General features: G+C 41.1%; 1 protein-coding gene across 1 annotated transcript in view; it reads right to left on the bottom strand.

Moving 5' to 3' along the window:
- EXOC6 (exocyst complex component 6) overlaps positions 1–9,788 on the bottom strand; it is a 207,209-nt gene extending 197,421 nt beyond the window's left edge. Inside the window, exon 1 of the mRNA XM_068548220.1 lies at positions 9,703–9,788. Within this exon, the coding sequence (XP_068404321.1) occupies positions 9,703–9,788 (86 nt within the window). The remainder of the gene's footprint in view (positions 1–9,702) is intronic.
- Between the last annotated feature and the right edge of the window lie 3,858 nt (positions 9,789–13,646).

Here is a 13,646-nt window from a genome sequence, read left to right as displayed (position 1 = left end):
AGAAAAAAAAAAAAGAAATCTCTTCCCAAGTCCACCAGCACTTTCACACCATGTTAAGGTCCTTAAGTTCAGAGATGACTTTTTTTTTTTTAATTTTGCAATTTCTTATAGTTCCTCATAGAGTCCTGCACACGGCTGAGAGAAAGTTGGAGGGTCTTCAAACCAGACAATGCTGAAGTTCTGAAGCCATTGGAAAGAGTTCAGGATGAGTTAGAAAGGAGCATTCCAAACAGGTCTGAGTTAGGTAGGAGTTTAATTAATCCATTATTGGTAACAATTAGGTATTAAAACAATATCAAATTGTAAAAAGTTAGTTTCTTCAAACTTGCTCTTTATATGTTGACATTAAATACAACATCTTATAATATTGTGTATTCAGTTGCCTTAATAGAAATCTGCAGCACAAACAAAACGTTACCTCAAATTCCCTGATGTTCACTTTTATCAGGAGCTTCAATGCAAGAAATGATATTTATGGACTTTTGTCAGAGGATATAAACTTCATCCATTCCTCTGGTTATTTAAAATTTTATCCTTGGATGGAGCCAAATACCTGTACCTAGACCCTAGTGTTTTGGCCCTTCATACCACTGTTTTTTACTGAGTAGTAAAAAACTGAATTTTTTTCTTAGCAGACTGTGTCCTCAATTGCTGAGGCACCACCACCTGGTGTTAGCACATCTGAAATGCAGGTTCAGCTCTCAAGAGGGGAAAATAAGCCTTTTGAAAACTGAACCTGAAACCAAAACATAAGATCCGAGAACAAATTTTTACTGTCCTACAAAGAGAACAGAAAGCCAGTTCTCTCTGCAGGAAATGGCAGGCTATCTTAGCTCAGACGACGAGCAGGGCCAGAATTCATTGTTCTGAAGAGTAAAGCAAGGTGAGGAGACATAAGGCACAAGGCAGCTTCTTATTTGGCAATGCCCCAGACTTGTGGGGCATTCCTTTCTGGAGTGTTCATTACCCAGACCTTTTCCCCTTCTCTTCTCCAACCCTGATGCCATCTATCTAAACCCAGCTCCAAATGCCCCTGCCCTGGGAAGCCAGCCCTGCTTACATAGTCCTCACTCCTGGCCTCTTTCAACACCTGCCCATAGAGATTACCTCAACGTTAAGTGGCAGTATCTTCCCCTCAAGTCAAGTCAAGATGGAAGGAAGTCCATATACCACTTCTCCTTCTGAAACAGCTCTTGCTGGTTCCCTCTGTGACTTCTGACAGTTCCGTTAGTACCTGAAGTTTTTTGCTAAGAATTTAAAGCTAAATGTCCTAACTAGCTAACTATGTAAATTTTAATTATGGACGTAGATATAACAAACACATTCTTGTGAAAAAAGGCCTAGTGCTACATTTCTAAAAGGCTCCAAAACGAAGAATTTCAGCTATAGGCCAAAATAAAAACCATAATAGCTGTTTACTGAGCACTATTTGCTAAGCCCTTTATGTTATCTAATTTAATCTTTACTAATTTAATTCATAATTTTTTTTGGTAATTAGTACTAATTTTACTAAAATCTAATTTCACCCTGTGGGATACTTTTGCTATCTCCAATTTAATTTGAAGAAACTGAGACTTAGAGAGATTAGGTCACTTGTCCAAAGCCACACAGCTAGTGAGTTGGAGAAGATGGAGCTAGTCAGCTGTTCCTGTTTTTCCTGTTAATAAAAAAAAATCAGGTAAGAAGACTGTTCCGATGTTGTTTTACCCAAGGAATAAATGACTTAGTCAATCTGGTCTGAAGAGGCTGGGAGTAGTAGGGCACACTGGAAGACAGCACATGCATGTTGAGTTATTTTGGGGGCAGTGGATATTGACTTCCAGAGATCCACCCGAAATCTCTCATCAGGACTCCGGGAGGGAAAAGATATATCAGGAAGACTGACAGAGCAGGAGACTGTCAGAGCAAGAGAGCCTTCTGTGTCTTGGCAGGAAACTAACCAGCAAAGTAAGGGTTTAACCTGTAGATAAAATCTTAATCATTAACGACTTATACTTTGAGCCACTTGTCTACAGACTAATAAACAATCTTGGGAAAGCCCCTCCCTCAGAAGGAGGCTGTAGAATGCAGCTGCCCTGGTCTGGAATTTAAATGTTTGGGTTCAAATTCCAATTCATCTCTTACTAGATGTGGGGCCTCGGTAGAGTGACTTAACTTGTCTAAGCCTCAGTTTCTTCAAGTGTGAATTGGGAGCAATAACAGTCCCTAGCTCACCAAGTGGTGTGGAGATTAAAGGAGATAATATATGTATAATGTTGCACGAGCATTGGAGACGAGGATTATCCAACATTTGTTATTAAATCAGGAAGCCCGGAATTTAGCTTCCTCTTTGGTAAAATAAAAATAAAAACCAGACACAATATTGTTCTTTTTTTCTAACCATTAACAAAATAGCCTAATTCTGTATCAGAGTTCTCTGAACCTGAACCTCATTTTTTTTCCTGAATGCTCGATGGGAGGAAACTGCCTGAAAGTTGTTCCTGTTGTGGCTGGGGAATCAGGGGCCCTGTCTTTCGGTTAGACCCTTGGTTCTGGATCCACTTTAGTGAGCCCTCCGGATCTTGCTTTAAGTCAAGGGTCTCTTCATTGTCCTTGGAGGCACACACATCATGGTGCCGAACAATCAGCGAGTCTGTCTCCATTTCCAGGCATGGGACAATGTCTGTAGAGTTTACTACCAGCCCAGTTACTATTTGTTAAATAAATAATCCACATGCAAATACTTCTCATGTTAAGCTTAATGTTGTAAAAGCGTGTTTCATGAGGTAGGGTACAGCTCTACAGAAAGATTCCCTTTCTCACTCCTAGGAACCCTATAGCAGACTTCCTGATCTTTATCCTCTCAAGACTTTGCTAATATCATTCAGATGTTTCTCAAAGAGTTTAAGAGCCTTTGTTATATAGTTGCAGAACTTTATCAAAATGTAGAGTACAGGCAGTCTTTATATATTGGCTCTTATCCACTAACCCTTCCCCTGTGCCTTTTAGCCACTCTTTGGGGCTGTCTTGACAGCTGCTTTCCTCCAGCTTCTACCTTGTTGGTGCAGTGACCCCAGGTGGCCATAGTCTGTAGGTGCAAGAGAATGTGAACAAAGCCCAGCCAGGCCTGGGAGGATTCCTGCTGCAAAACTGTGTCCAGGAATCTGTTCCATATCCCACAGGGGAGAACAATAGAAGGAAATATGAAATTGAAGCCAAATAAAATCAGTTTTTCTGAAATATGGGCCAGTCCTCAAAGAAGTTCAAAAGTAATTAGCCCCAGGTTCTCTTCATTCAACAACAGCTTTTATTGAACGCCTGCTGTGTGCCAGGTTCTGCGCTAAGCTCTCAGACAGAGCTGGCTCATCCATGCGGGGCGTAAGAACTGGCTCTTGGCTTAATGCTCTGCCATCACCATCTTGTAATTCTTAATAATCTTTTGAACAAGGAGGCCTGCATTTTCATTTTGCATTGGTCCTGTAAATTGTATCACTAGTCCTGCCCTCGGAACGATGTCCTGAAAGCACCATTACATTGCTCATCCCAAAGCTAAACATTTTAAAGTCCACTGAGCAATCAAAGAGCAACAGTATTTTCTCTGAATTCCATTACCTCCTTCCTCTCCCCACAGCACCCCAGCGCCAGCTCATGACACCATTTTCTCTTCTCTTTCCTCTTTCTTTCCTCCTCATTGTTGGCTTTTTATTCCTCACTCTTTCCCCACTTAGCTTTTCTTTATTGCCTTTCGCTCTCTCTCCCTCTCTTCTCACTCGTCCTATTTTTTTTTTTCTTCTCTCGGCAAAAAAGGATTTAGAAATGTAACTAATGTAATGTAATGAAATGTTAATAAAGATAATAATAGCTGACATTTACTCCCTGGACCTCCCTTTTGTCAAATAGGATCCCTGGACCTCCCTATCCTTCACCCTGATTTGTTATTCTTCATAGCACTTATTACCGCTTTTTAATTTATTTTTAGCTCTCTTCACTAAAATGCCAGCTCCCTGTGAGCAGGGAGTTTCCAGGTCTCTTGATCTTGCTATATCAACAACAAGACCATTGCCCATCCTCCACCACTGCCTGCCACATTGGAGATTCTCCATAAATATTTACTAACTGAATGAATGAGCATTTGCTATGTATGAGCCACTACGTTAAATACACATAATGCCTAATTCATGTAAACCTTTCAATAGTTCTATTAGTAAGTGGTATAGAGGCAAAATTTGAGCACATGTCCTTCTGGCTCCAGAGCCCATTCATTTAACCACTAAATAAACAGAACTGTCTCCCTGCTTGGAATACTTAGTTCTCAATATAAAAAAAAAGTTTTCTTAAACTTCTCTCTAGTGTTCCACTGAAGATCAAGCAGCTAATGGTATTATTTAAGTGTTCAGTGAAAATTTGGCAACTACACGGCCCACTGTCATCAGGGACCCCAGGCTTTCCTGAGGTGCTACAGACGTGGCAGGCCTCAGTCATAGTTAGGCCCACAGTTATTCCTGAACAGTGTCTCTGGATTCCATTTTATATCCACAGCATGCTGCACACTACACCACTCCCGTCAGAGATTAAATGAGGTCATGATATTACATTAGCATCAAATATAAGGATTAGTAAATAGGATTTTGAAAAGGGATACCTCTCTCCCCTGAATATTAGGCAACCAAAATAAAATTTACATTACTCAATATTTTCCCCCTGCTCAGAATTTCAAGATGTTGTGAGTGCTTGTTTACTTCAACACTCTAAAGTGTATACTATATTATGCTGGAATATATATCCCGGATGTAAATTAGACATAATAATAATAATAGTTAAAATATTGAACATTTACAATGTGCTAGGCCAGCATTGTGCTAAGCACTTCAAATACATTTGAGATAGGTTTTATTATAATTCCCATTTTATAGTTTCAGAAACTACGGCCAAAATCAAATAACTAATAAATGCTAGAGCTTTGATCTTAACATACGTAATGAAATAAGATTTAACAGAAATCTTAACATTTCTGAAGATAAAAACAGCAAGAGCATCCTAGAATGTCTACAGCTGAATTTAACTAGTTATATTTTTTAGTATGTCATTCTAAGATTTTACTGTGTTTACAGTTTAGGTGGTTGTTTTTTGTTGTTGTTGTTTTAATGTTTTCTGTTCTTTCCTAAAAGCATGTTATCTTCATTCTTAAAAACATTAAAGTCAAAGAAATAATAATATCCTGTTTGCTCTTAAACTGTTAAAACTTCATGGTCAGCTTTTGGAAAAGAGCCCGAGAGAGCCTGTGAGTACAAGTGTAAAACAATTATGTTATCATAAAACAATTACAAAAATTTCTTCTGGTACGTCATCATGTACAATTCCCTTTTCCTCCTATTTTTCCCAGCCCTCGGCAGGGCTTTCTTTGGATATGTCCTCTTTTTCTTCCTCCCACGAACACTGCACTGCCCTTCAATCTCTTTATCTCAGTCTCAGCTCTAGCAATGAGACACACTGTAATTTCTGAATTCAAATTGGTTCAGACATGTTATGATTTCAAGACCTGTTCTAAGAGGCTAACAACACACCTGCAGGAGCCTAAGAGGCATAATGAGCCCAGGCTATACCCAGATGTGAGAGGGTACCCATGGGGGGCCAGGTCTAATGAGCGAGGCCTGGCAGCAGGAAGTTCTAGTGTGGATGTGATGTAAAGATGCTGCTCTACTGTGTTATCCTAAGACCATAGCTACCATTGCTACTTTATCAGAACCACTCTCAACATGAGGATTCAGAAAACCACTACCAATGCACTGGAATTGATATACTACTAGTTGAAAGCTATTAACTATCCTTGTTCAAGGAAGTTGGTAATGCTGAATAAGGCTGACTAAGGTACTAGTGTTGTAGTTTCTTTTCTTTTCTTTTCTTTTCTTTTGTTGGCTGCACCATGGGGCATGTGGGACCATAGTTCCCTGACCAGGGATCAAACCTGTGCCCCCTGCAGTGGACGCATGGAGTCTTAACCACTGGACCACCAGGGAAGTCCCTGTAGTTTCTTTAAGCATGGCTCCAGACAGCCGGTAAGCCTACCAGGGAGAGGCACGCCCCCTAGAGGCAGCAGCTGGCAAGGAGTTGGGCATATCTAGGCCAAATGGAGGAACTGGAGTAAAAATCAGAAAACATAATAAGAATGAGAAAATCTAGTGGAAATTACCATATGGTGGTAACATGATAAAAACAGTGATGCCCAGGGCAAAAGGATTAGGGTAGCAAAACTAATTCCAGACCCCACCTGCTCATGAGTTTTAGCCTACCAAGCATCTGCCAGCCAGGTGATTTTGAACGCCCAAAGCAAAGCCATGCTAGGACAACACAGGCACTAGCGGTAGGCCTTTCTTTACATTTCTCCCTTTTCGTTGAAATTCAGTCACTGTCTGCACGACTAACATCAAATTCCAATTTGCCACCCTGGAAATTTATTCCCCAATTCAATTGTTAGAGCTGCCTGAGATGTCTTTATTGGGTATTTCATTGGCAACACAAATAAACCATGGAAAAAACATAATGTCTCAACTCTCCCCTAAAACCATCTCTCCTTTAAACTTAATACTTTGGGCAGTGGTCCCATTTCACACATAGATGAAAACAAACACAGGACCTCAGAATCATCTGATTCTTGTCCACTTTTCCAGCAAAACAGAAAGAAGACCAAAGGAGTTGACTCAAGGGGCCCACTGGGAGAGTCAGGCAGGAGACAGGATGGGAGCAGCCTTGTATGAAGTCAGGAGGTAGGCGGAAGGCATCCCGGGCAGGTGAACGAGACTATGGCCATCGACAGTACCAGACAACATGAGTCCCGGTCTCAGCAACCCCGCCACGACTCCTAGGTGGAGGAGACCCATTCTCTCAGATGATGGTGGGGCTAAGTGTGCCAGGAAGCCTTGCACATCCTGTTAAAGAAGGGCTGTTGAGCCATCCTTAAATGATACTAGCAGAAATCATCTCTGGGTTTTGAGTTCCTGAGCTCTCTGAGCTCACCTTGCTAGAGAAACAAACCCCACCTGAACCTGATCTGAACACTGACCTTGAGCAGGGCACCTCAAAAACAAGGTGGGCGGGGAGAGGAAGCTAACAGTTTAGGATTTTACAACAGAAAACGGCTGTAGAAGTAATGCCTTTCTTCTGTGACAGGGAAGAACAACTAGGAGAATTCTTGGATATTTTCTCTACCTCAATTCCCAGGTGCAGGGCTTTCCCGGAGAATGTTTCTCCCCTGTATTCCCAGCCCCATCCTCTCAATGTCCTAACCCTCCCCTCACTGTCCATTCCAGCCCTTGGGCCAATCTCCCTCCAGCCAAACTTCTTTTCCACCCTCTCTGCCTTTAGAACTTGTAACTATTCAAATACTTTAGCCTTCTCTTCTTCCCTGAAATGATGACTTTCTCTCTGGACTACCTTCTTTATTTTGCCTCACAAGGTCATCATTAGCTCAGAAGCTGATACAAATTAGTTCAACAAATACTTATCTAGCTACTGTGTGCCAGGCATAGTAGAAGCTTCTGCAGAGGATGCTAAGATATAAGTAAGACACAGGTTGTGTCCTCAGGAGTCTTTAGCCTGAGAATGGTTATAGTATAAAATACACACACACACACACGTATCCAAGTGAGTCAGAATAAATGCCCTGGATTCTTTGGGGCTTCAAAGGACGAAACGCTCACCTGTGGTTGATGGATCAGAACATTTGAGCTGTGCCTTGCAAGATGGCCTGGATTTTGGCAGGCAGAAATAAGAGTGAAGGATAATAAAGGAAAGGAACCATGAGCACGAGAAGGAAGAAAATCTCAGGGCATGTTATCAAACAGTAAACACTCCAGTTTGGCCAAAATGGAAGTCCTGTCTTTATTTTCCAACCCTCATATTTGGCCACATGAGCTGATTATGTTCCATAAGAGCAGTGAACCAGAATAGGTGACCCTGGAATATCAATGACACGCACAGGGATGTGTAGAAAGGCGTCAAATGCTAGCCTAAGAAGTCTTCATCTAATCAATGATTACAGCATCAGTTTAGGAAAACTAATTTTGGTGAATATTGTCCCAATCAATGGCTTGTTAGGAGCTCTGTGTCTACCTTCCAAAATAACATTGAGGTGTTTTAGCAGTAGCCTTTGGAAAAGACCTCTCTTACTTATTCAAAGACCTTATTCAATAACCTAAATACAAAGCTAACAGTGGGCATTCCAGGTCCACTGGTGGTGATGACAGGCAGCACCTGGAGAAAATATTTGTGCTGTGTCTACTCTTGTGATGCTGGGAGAGTGCTGTGACTGCCAGATCTAAACCAATTCTTTTCTTTAGGAAGACCAGGTACAAGACTGGGGATATTTGCCCTCAGAACAGAGGGTAGGACAGATCCAAGAATCAAAGCAGGAAGTCAGGTCCAGTACCAGAGCAAGACTAGCTGATAGTTCCAAGGATGGATGAAACCTGTAGATGTTGGCCAGGGTTGTGAGACCAGGAGAGAAGTAGAGAGGGTCAGGGGTGAAGACCAAGGGCTCTACAGCAGGAGTAGCAGCAGAGGCCACAGTAATTAACACACATCCAGGCTCCCTTTATCCCCCTCTCATGTTTCCCTTTAGACTTCTGACCTAGCCACCAGGCAGATGCACAAGTTTGAGAAGATGCTAGTACAGTATAAAGTATGTTCCATTTGGAAAAAATTACTAAGTTTCCTGTTAGTGAAAAGCTTTGGTTTCTTCTACCTATTGAATAGGGTAAAAATCACCTGCCCTTCTTCAAGGATGTTCATGATGCTCAGATAAAATTAAGGTGTAAGGAACAGTTATAATGGAGTCGTAATTATTTTTCAACTGCACCTACATATTGATAGCCCAAGAATCAACCAATAAATATCAATATCTTCCCATACCCCCAACACTACCCTAGGCCCTTTGAAAAGATTCAGAATTTATTTAATGCAAAATCAAATTTAAACATTTGGGAGAAATTTATTCAGATTTAAACTGTAGGATTTCAAAACATTTTGTCCTGGATCTTTCTGAGACTGAAAAGACAACAGCCAAAAAAAAAAAAAAAAATCCTTTCACTTAATCTACAAATATTAGTCAACAAATATTTATTGTCTGTCACTGTCACATTCAGTGATTGCCATCCTGTTCCCACACTGATAAGTGTCAGGTACAAGCAGACAGTCAAAAAGAATTAAATTTTTAAAACTGCCTGTTTAACACAGAGATACATGGTCTTTCATTTTAATCCTGTCCTTGAACTATGCAAATTAATCCCCATCTTACCAAAGAAGCTATTTTTAAATCTTATATAGAAATAAAAAATACATATCCGAAAGGTCACCATATACCCAAGAGAAGCAACAATACAAGTAAGCATTCTACGTTTTTTTCCTACAACTCACATCCACTCAAATATAAATGAGTTTCAATCTATTTGGAGTTGGCATGAGGTCCTTTTTGATCACTTGAAAGTCATTTCTATTTTTTAACCTTGTGGTAATGAATCATAAAACAAATACAATGCAAAAAACAGTGGATTATTTATTTACTGTCATTCCTCTAAGGATAAAATTTTGAGGTTAGGTATGTACAGAGTTGTAACCATTTTTCAAAAATTATTTTTTATTCTGTTTTAGAGAAAAGTATAAAAAGAAGTGAATAAGACTACCTTATCACCACTAAAGAAGAAACAACAAAATATAAAGGAGCCCTACCTTAGAGTAGCTTCAATGGGCAGCTCAAAAGACTGAATCTCAGCCAGGACATTCTCATAGGTTTGATCTGGGTCTTCCACCAACATTGCTCCTGATTTTCCAGCCGCAGACATCAGATTTTAAGTGCAAAACAGTTGTAATTTATAAGAGAAATGCACTTTTCCTTATAATTATGACAAGGGTTCTGTGTTCACCCAGAGTAGCAGCAAAAACTGAGCTCACTGTCTGACTTCATGCTATCAAAATCCTTGCTTCCAAGAATGTTGCACAGCTGTTGCTGTCCTGTCTCTACTTATAACATTTTATTTATTATTAACCTTGACACAGTTCAGAAAGTTCCTGCCTGATGCCTGCTGTATTTATTTACTTGTTTCTCAAAGACAGTAACTGCAAACTTTGGTAGGAATTAGAAGAATTATACTATAAAAAGTTATTAAGTACAATCGACTTGTTAGGGCACATATTTTAATGTTATTTATGCTAAGTACACCATTAAAGCTATGCTCCTAGTTACTGCTGCAACTATACCCTTGCCCACAACCCTAAAATATGTAACAATCAGAGAAAAACATAACAATCCTATAGGATATAATTTTGAGGTCACTGGGCAAGCACCTTGGTTCCCCATCTGTTTCACTTCTCCACACTACTCACTGCTGTGTGAAGTTCCACCATTATAGAGCCATTCCTTTTTTTGTCTCCTGTTCAAATACAAATGCTCCTGGAAGTAAGTTTTTATCCTTATCAGTCATTTATGCCTTACTGTGAGTGAGTTTGCTAGACCCTTTCTGCAGGATAGATTTTGACGGGGAGGGTGAAAGCATGGAGGTGCCAGGACGTTAAGGGGCCTGGTTGCCACTGAGAGGAAGAAAGTTTGCAAGAACTAGAGGCCTAAAATATCAAGGAAAAATGTGGCCGACAGCCAGCCCCAAGCAGGCCTAAAAAATTAAATGGGTACATATTTCCCATTACCATTTGTACTAGATCTGCCTCAATTCTGAGTTTAACCTCATGCTTTCTTGCCCAGTACAAGAAAGTGGGTATTTAAGGGATGAGTAGGGACTTCCCTGGTGATCTAGTGGTTAGGACTCCGTGCTTCCACTGCAGGGGGCACGGGATTGATCCCTGGTTGGGGAACTAAGATCCTGCATCCCACATGCCTCGCAGCCAAAGAAAATAAAAAATAAAGGGATGAGTAGTGACATTCTTTCATATGAATCTACTTTTTTAAAGTTTTTATCAGATTTGTTAATAATGCTCCAAAAAGAAGTTGAAGTTCTTTCTCCTCAAAACGTACTATTCATGTAACCACAAGGCACATGTCATAAATTGCATCCACTTTTCACTTTTCCCTGCATCCATACCCTTGCCAGTGCCTCACCGAGTGTCCCTCCATGCCCCAGGACTTTGGGCTTAGCCCATGAGTTCTGCTGGCCAATGATATATGAGCTGAAGTGACAGTATGTGAGCTCCAAGCCTGGGCTTTGTAAGGCCTCACATATTTCTCTTTGCCCTCTTGCACCTCTGCCATCGCCTGAGAAAAACATGCCCTGGCTAGCTTGCTGGTCCAAGGAGGATGAGAGATGCATGAAGCAGAGTCATCCCGACTGATCCACAAAACTGCAGGGAGAAGCTTATTTTCCCATCCAGCTGCAGCATTCTGATGCAGAGCTGCTCACTCTAGCCCCAGCCAGATCAGCCATGCCGCAAATACCCACAGACACAGGAGCAATAATGAATGATGGTTCTTTGCAGCCACTGAGTAATGGGTTATACACAGCAATAGCAAACCAATGCAGCATTCTTCACATCAATTCCACCAATAGGCTCAACTCTTAGCCCTAGCTTTCCTCCATGGCAGAACGGAAGAAATGCATCAGGAATATGTCTAACACCATTTCCCCTCCTTCAAGACCTGACACAAAACAGTAGTTTTCCAGGGGGCTTCTCTGGTGGTGCAGTGGTTGAGAATCTGCCTGCCAATGCAGGGGACACGGGTTCGAGCCCTGGTCTGGGAAGATCCCACATGCCGCGGAGCAACTGGGCCCATGAGCCACAGCTACTGAGCCTGCGCGTCTGGAGCCTGTGCTCCGCAACAAGAGAGGACACGGATAGTGAGAGGCCCGCGCACCGCGATGAAGAGTGGCCCCCACTTGCCACAACTAGAGAAAGCCCTCGCACAGAAACGAAGACCCAACACAGCCAAAAATAAAAAATAAATAAATTAAAAAAAAAAAAAACCCAGTAATTTTCTATCTTGTATTAAAGTCATTTTTGTGCAGGGTTTTTAATTTATACCAAATTATCAGATTATTTAAGAGCAGAATGTCTATTTGATTTGTATTTGTATTCCCTGTAACACAACACACTGCCCTGTGTAACAGTAGGTGCTCAAGAAATGCTTATTGAATGAATGAATGATTGACAGCAAAGCTACAAGCTAAGAGTTACTTCTGCCTTATGCCCAAGTGTTGGTCCAAATGATGCAAAAATATGGGACTTCCAGATTGAATTTATCAGACTATGAGAAAACATAAATTCATGATGGGAAATCAGTCTGGTCATAAGAGAGTATTGGTCATCACTTTATTATATAGTAGAGAACAACTTCATAGGTAATGCCACATACACATGAACATATATCTGTGATGACCCACTGAGCCTTAAATATAACATAGTTTAAAAATTGATTTTTCTCCCCACATACCCCAAATTTTTATTTTTAAAATTTTCATACTTACAGAAGAATTACAAGAACAGTCACATAACCTTCATCTGATTCATCAATTGTTAACATTTTGTTACATTTGCTTTCTCTTTCTCTTTCTCTCTTTGTTTATTCAAGGGGATTTTATAAGGTAGGCATACGCTTTTAATACATAGAGTGATAAAACTGTGTTAATTTAAATAGAGTATTTTTAGAACAGTATAATGCTATAAAGTAGTATAATTAATGAACCACAATAGCTTTGACTCATAGTTACTGCCCTACGCTGTTCCTACTACACAGTGCTGTTATACTCTTCCTGTACAGCCAGCCCCACCAGGAGACTCAAAGTCTTCCATCCTGTTGGCTTGATTGCCTCCCTCCACCCCTTAGCTCTCCCCATACCTCCTCTACTCCCACCCCATCCCTTCTGCTCCTCCCACTTCTGTTAAGTGAATTTTCTCTCTGCTTCTTACTTTCTTCTAAGCCGTGTAAGACGCAGGCTACAACTTCCTGTTTCCACTGACTAAACCAGCATCTTCCTTTTATTCAAAACTTTCCTTGAGTGCCATTTCCTGCCGGAAGTCAGCACAGATTGAATGAACAGGAGAGGATCTCCTCCCAAAAGTAACAGTCAGAAAAACAACCTCCCCTATCCCATAAAGCTGACAACAAATTCACCAAATAAGGAAAAGAAAAGGAGGTAATGGAAAAATTTTAAACAGCCATATTCCAAGATGCCCATAAAAGAGAATGGGGAGTAAGACTGGAATGTTCTCAGTCTCAACCCTTAACCTCGCCTCCCAGCTGCAGCTCAAACTCTTTTATAGTCCTACTTTCTGGGATCAAGCCTGACCACGGACAGGAGATGATTAAGTAGCTCTAGGCCAGTGGTTCCCAATGGGTGATCTTGTCTCCTCCCACCCCTAGGGCAATGCCTGGAGACATTTTTGATTGTCTCAGCTGGAGGTGGGTGCTACTGACATCCAGTGGGCAGAGGCCAGAGGTGCTGCTAAATGACGCATGATGCACAGCACAATCCCCCACAACAAAGAATTATCTAGCCCCAAATGCCAGTAGTGCTGAGATTGGGAAATCCTGCCCTAAGCAGATCTTTGGGACACATCATCAGGCTATGTGTGGTGTTGATATGGCCCTGGTCCTGGGCCCCTTTCTAGGCATTTTTTTCCTGCTCTGTAACTAAGCCTTTGTTCTATTAATCTGCTAGGAACCCTCT

This window comes from Eschrichtius robustus, chromosome 7, assembly GCF_028021215.1.
Source record: "Eschrichtius robustus isolate mEscRob2 chromosome 7, mEscRob2.pri, whole genome shotgun sequence".
Taxonomy (NCBI): Eukaryota; Metazoa; Chordata; class Mammalia; order Artiodactyla; family Eschrichtiidae; genus Eschrichtius; species Eschrichtius robustus.
The sequence above is the reverse complement of the archived record's forward strand: the minus strand, read 5'-3'. Positions and strand labels throughout refer to the sequence as shown.